The sequence below is a fragment of the Buceros rhinoceros genome, unplaced genomic scaffold (genome assembly GCF_000710305.1).
Source record: "Buceros rhinoceros silvestris isolate BGI_N320 unplaced genomic scaffold, ASM71030v1 scaffold12417, whole genome shotgun sequence".
NCBI lineage: Eukaryota > Metazoa > Chordata > Aves > Bucerotiformes > Bucerotidae > Buceros > Buceros rhinoceros.
In genome coordinates this window covers 92-5,592 of record NW_010421614.1, presented here as the reverse complement: position 1 = coordinate 5,592, position 5,501 = coordinate 92, and the positions used below count along the sequence as shown (strand labels likewise).

Here is a 5,501-nt window from a genome sequence, read left to right as displayed (position 1 = left end):
AGCATGCTCCCCCAGGTATGGCATACAGTCGACAGGGCTCTGCTTTCTCTTGTGCCCTCTGCTCCTCCTGATTTTTATTGCTCCTTCCATCTTCCTGTGTTCACATCACATGCATTTCCTCTCTTGCAGGCTTCGTTGCTAAGCAGCCTGTACTGCAGGCACAGCTCTGAGCCTGCGCTGGAGCAGAAGGCTGCAGTGGAGATGCCCCAGGAGGCCTCCAGCCTGCAACAACTTGCACTAACAGGCAGAAGATGCTGCTGTAAAGAACAGCAAAAAAAGTTCCTTTTCTCCACAGGCAGCTTTCACCTCCCTGCTAACAGAAACTAAGAGAGACATGTTCAGAATTAAGTACTGAGCTCTAACTAATTGTCAGAATTTGAGTTAAAATGTGTTGCAACCCCCTGCCAGCTTTTGCCATCAGGTGATTGCTCATATGAGCAAAAACAAGGCCCAATACCAAACACCTTCAGACCCCACGTGGCTTCAATACCAAAAGCTGGTATTTTGCATTACCCTTCAAAAAAGCCTGGAAGCCAGCAACAGCTTGAAGCATACACAAAGCACCAGTGGCCTCCGTAGAACACAAGTTACCCAGAACCGTACAACGTGGCTAGCAGGCACAATGCATTAGAAAGGTCAGACTAGAAAGGTGTTTTATTCCTTCTTACAGCTACCCAAGGTAGCTGTTGCTGAAGCAACAGATAAACAGCAGCTAGACTCATGTATAGTTTCCACAGAAGGTCACAGTTGAGGATAAGGACTACATAATGTATGTTAAATTTATCCTTCTTTCCCTTGAACCCAACATTTCACCCTGCTATTAAAAATTCAGGCAGTGTGGGTTTCTCCTTTTTTACGTCTTTTGGAAGGGTCAGATAGCAGAGCCTCTTTCAAGGCCTTCTTAAATACAATCACAAGTTACTAAGCACACAGGGGCTAGTAGAGGATAGTGCTCAGCATTACGCAGCAGCATTCTTTCAGTTACAGGGAAGGGGGGGTGGAGGGATCTATTCTAGTAGTGTTACCTACCACAACCACCACCAACAACCAATTCAGTGGTTATTCTATTTCTTGTAGTGTTAATACAAATAGCCTCAATGTTTGAGAGGACAGCTTTAAGTTGAAATTTGAGCATTCATTTATCACATCTTATCCTTCTATCTGAAATAAATGTATTCACTATGGCACACTGCAACTTAAGTTTCAGACTGGATAGTAGAAGCAGCTTTACCAGAAGGGTAAAGCACTGAAATATGTTTTGCAGACACTGGTGCATCTCTCCATCCTTGGAGGCTGTCAGGACACTCAAAAAAGCAACTGTCCTGCTAACCTGGGGCTGACATTAACGTTCTGCTCAGAGGAGAGCTTTGAGGGTCCTTTGGAAACAAGGTTTATGAGGAACACCATGCAGAACTCCTTTTGGATAAAGTTATAGTGATCACTTCAGGCCATTTCATCTTCCAGCAGAATTTTATTCTCATTAATAACAAGGAAAATATCAACCAACAGCTCAATTAACATGACAGATTAAACAAGCTCTGTTAAGCATTTTCTACTTAACATGTGAAAAAAGTCTGAAGACATCCAATGTGTCCGAACTGCTCAGCTGACTGTTGCTCCTGTGTATAGCAAAAGGTGGAAACAATTTAAGTTACCGGAACAGCTGTGTTTAACAAGTACTGAAGCACTGGAGTTTAAAATGCATTTACTGGTGTGCTATTAAACTACTTTCCTTGCATTTCATCTCTTCAGAGTCTCAGGCAGACTTGCAGAAAGCCACAGCAGAAAAACGAACTTCTCCTTTTTCACGTTCTGTAAATTGTCTGCAGATCTTAGCAGAATCCTTAAAGGAAAAAAATGCTGTTTAGACATACAAAAATGCTGTAGATGTCAAGTCTTGGCAGCTTCTCTCTGGGTCCCACCAATGAAGTTACAATGTCTTGTAGTACCAGCTAATAGATACTTAGCAGATAATCTAGCTCTGTGGTGCAATACCACCTTGTTACCATGGTATAAGAATCACTAACTTGTACAGTGAGTAGGTACAGCTACTAAACACTGAATGGATGGATGCCTCTCACCTTTTTATAAGCCTTGTTTTCAGGAAAACAAGCAGTAAGGAAAATCTCTTACCTTCAATAGTAAGTCATCCGAGCTTGTGCCATGGTTTACAGGAAATGGCATACGCCCATCTGTGGAATTAAGTACACAGAGTGACAGGACTTTCTGTAACTTCTGAGTTTACCAGAACTGAGCACAGAGGGCCCAAGAAACAGGTATACACATGAAGGTACTGAGGAGGTCAGAACAAATTGTCACTACATAGCCTGAGTGAGAAGGGGACTAAGTACTCTCAGCTCCAGAGGAGATAATAGGCCTTCAGTGAAGTCCTATACTCCACAAGAAACACACCTTCAGTTAAATTCTTCAAGTGAAGATAAAAATTATGTATTGGCTTTAAGAGCCTCAGGCAGCTTAACTAGCACCAAGTATCTAGTCTGAGCTCCCAACAGTGCTGTAGAGTGTTAAGTAAGCCCGGTCCAACGGCAAAGTTCTAATGACCTTACCCAATTCGTACAGGTGTCCATCCACATTGACAAACAGGATGAAGTGGAAGTTCACACTGTTGTCGTCAACCTTCGGAGAGACCATCAGATACATATGCAGATTGATAAAAGCCTGAGTACTGCAAACTCAACTTGTTACTACAGGACAGCAGAGAGCTCAACAAAGCAACAGCAAAGGATTAAAAACTTCAAAGTCCAGCTGAAGAGGTCTCTGCAAGACTTCTACAACATCAAGCACCAGAAATCCTAATGTGTGGTCACATTTTCAGACAGACTCTCAAGCCAAATTTTCAGTCCATATGTGAGGAAGAAGCATTTACAAGCATTCACAAGTCATTCATTCCTCCTTCCTCATAAGCTGTAACCGCTATCTGCCAGACAAAACATGGTATTGCTCTACCACCCTCATTAACCCCTTCTTCCAAGATTTTACATGTTCGTATCTTACCCGACACTGTCCTTCTTGGGCAACTGAATTGTGGACTTCTTGAATAGCCTTGAGAGAAAACAGAGAGAGGTCACTACAACCTTAAGTGCTGACAGCCGTCAGCAGTTTGTGTAGTTTGCATACCTTATTATTTGCAAAATGCTTAGCTCTCTCTTCAGGAGACATATCAGCTGTTTCATCAAGAAACTTCTTCAGGGCAGACCCCTCATCTGCACAAGATGATCCAAGATTTTGTTTAGTACAGGTAAAACACCAGTTCAGATGCAGCCCACAGTAATCAATGCATTCAGACTGTAACCATCTTCAGCAAGAGCTTAACTACCCCTTGAAGCAAACTATTTATCCAGAAGCTATTAACAACAATCTGCAAAAATAGCCAGAATTCAGGGGGTTCAGGGTACTCCAGATGCTTGTCTTGGAATTCATTTTCAAATGGGATTTAGCTTTTCCAATTCCCACCCCCTTCCCCCGTAGATTTGGCACAAGTGTTCAGCACTGTTTTGAAGATATTCAAGAAAGGCATCAGCTGTAAGGACACTTAAGCATCCACTGACAAGAATGTGTGTTCATTTGAAGGCAACGAGACAACACCACTTGCACACAATAGGCTTACTTTGGTTGCCCAGAACATAATAGTGCAGTACTAAGATACATTGTCTTCTGGTCTTACATGAAAGATGTGCTGCACCACTCACTTCACTCCTCTATTTCAGAGAATCCTTTCAGGGAGAGCAAAGCAAAGCTACTCTCATTTCGCCTTCCACATGTGTTTTCCTTTATATGAAGAATCCCACGCCACTCAGAGGGTTCAAGTTCTCTTGGAATAATTAAAGTAGGTTATGTTTTGCAGATCTCTAGTCTTTGATTAATAAAATATTTGCTGGACTCAATACAACCCTTTTTTGACAAGTAACTGTAATCCTATTTCCTAGAAGTTTCCAGCCACCACCTGCCTAAGCCAGTCTTCTATCCTTTCCTATAGGAAGAGAACCATTGAAACTATTACCTCTGCAGGAAAAGTCTACTTACAGGCCCTTATCATACTATACTACTTTCCCAGCAAAGAGAAAACATGTTTTAGGCTGATTTACATCCTATCCTGAGCCACTTGTTAAAAACAAGTAGCATCAAGGACTTTCTCTTGACATCAAGACCAATGTCATTAGCTACTTCTGAACATGATACTGCCTAGTTACAAAGTGACTTTGGCCAGTCCTGCTACCTGCCCTTTTCCTCTTGCATTGCTCACTAGAATGATGCCCCTGCAGCTACCAGACAGTACATTCCCTTCTGGGATTTAGGCATAGGTGAGACTACACGTCCCTCTCCAAGAGCTGTAATACCCACTTACCAAGTGAAACAGTACAGCATGCTTTAACTTGGCCTGCATAAAAGCCCATACTCATTTTTAATCTTCCTGTCATTAAAAAAAGAAATGCAAGCACTTCAGGACATTCATACTCACCAAACTTCAGTTTGTCTCTGTTATTAGCAACTGCATGTATCAGACCAATTGTCCCACAGGAGTTACTGACTGTCTGCTTCAGAAAATACACCTTGGAACTGATTTCTTGGTCCTTTATTTTCTCGGTCTGTTGTTTCCTGAAGTTCTCATGCTGTAAACATGTAACTGTTTTAAGCATTTCACCACAGTGGTATCTATTTATTGTGCTATCTACTAGACAAATAAGTTGTGTGGGAGAATCAACAGCAGGACCAGACAAAGATTTACCCAGAAAGCCATCTTTGTGTCACAGGTCCAGTAAAGCACTGTTTGTCTATGCTGGATGCAGGCCAACTCTTAATGGACTACCTGCATGACTCAGTCATATCCAAAGGCACTGTTCTTAGCCTCTCCAGCTGTTCTATACACTGGAAATAGCTTGAGGTGAGAAACCATACAATGGATAGGCTCTTTTATATTCTATCTTAATTGCTTTGGTCCATTTAATGAGACTACTCAGCGCATCTCTGCAATAGCTTGCCTCTGCACCTTCAGGTTACATTCCTTCATGAACCCACCCATCGGAACAATCTACAGATGTGTAAAACCCATTACCGAAAGGCTGTAATGCTTCCTTTAAAGAAACTGTTACTTAAAGTCCATCGCCTCATCTACTTCCCTAGCATCAGACTACCTGTATTAATCATACTGAGCACTTCAGGCCTCTCCAGATGCAATGATTCAGCATGGTTTCAGAATTGCTATTCCTCACGCGCCATACTGCTCACATTTTTTCCTCAGTCTCATACGCAGCACAGAGTTTAAGAGGAGTATTGGAATAAGAGCCTTTGTTTTGTTGCTCAGATCATTTTAGTTCAGGTTATTTGGAGGCTGGGGCCAAACACCCAGCATGTACTACCCACCTGCAGCCCCAGTGCAATCCAAGCCCTCTCTCAACCATCTGATGCTTGGAGAGATGACACAGATAAACTCCTGCCCAGCAGCCAACCCTACCCCTGTGAGCCAGCAGGTACAGACAGTG

The 5,501-nt window shown here is 42.5% G+C and overlaps 1 protein-coding gene across 1 annotated transcript; it reads right to left on the bottom strand.

The window, feature by feature from the left end:
* Nucleotides 1–1,456: 1,456 nt before the first annotated feature.
* Nucleotides 1,457–4,631, bottom strand: UCHL1 (ubiquitin carboxyl-terminal esterase L1 (ubiquitin thiolesterase); the record flags this gene model as incomplete). Its single annotated transcript, XM_010139738.1, has 6 exons — nucleotides 1,457–1,843; nucleotides 2,134–2,192; nucleotides 2,568–2,637; nucleotides 3,016–3,063; nucleotides 3,139–3,224; nucleotides 4,481–4,631. Coding segments are annotated over 6 exons (501 nt in total), but the record flags the coding sequence as incomplete, so codon positions are not given.
* Between the last annotated feature and the right edge of the window lie 870 nt (nucleotides 4,632–5,501).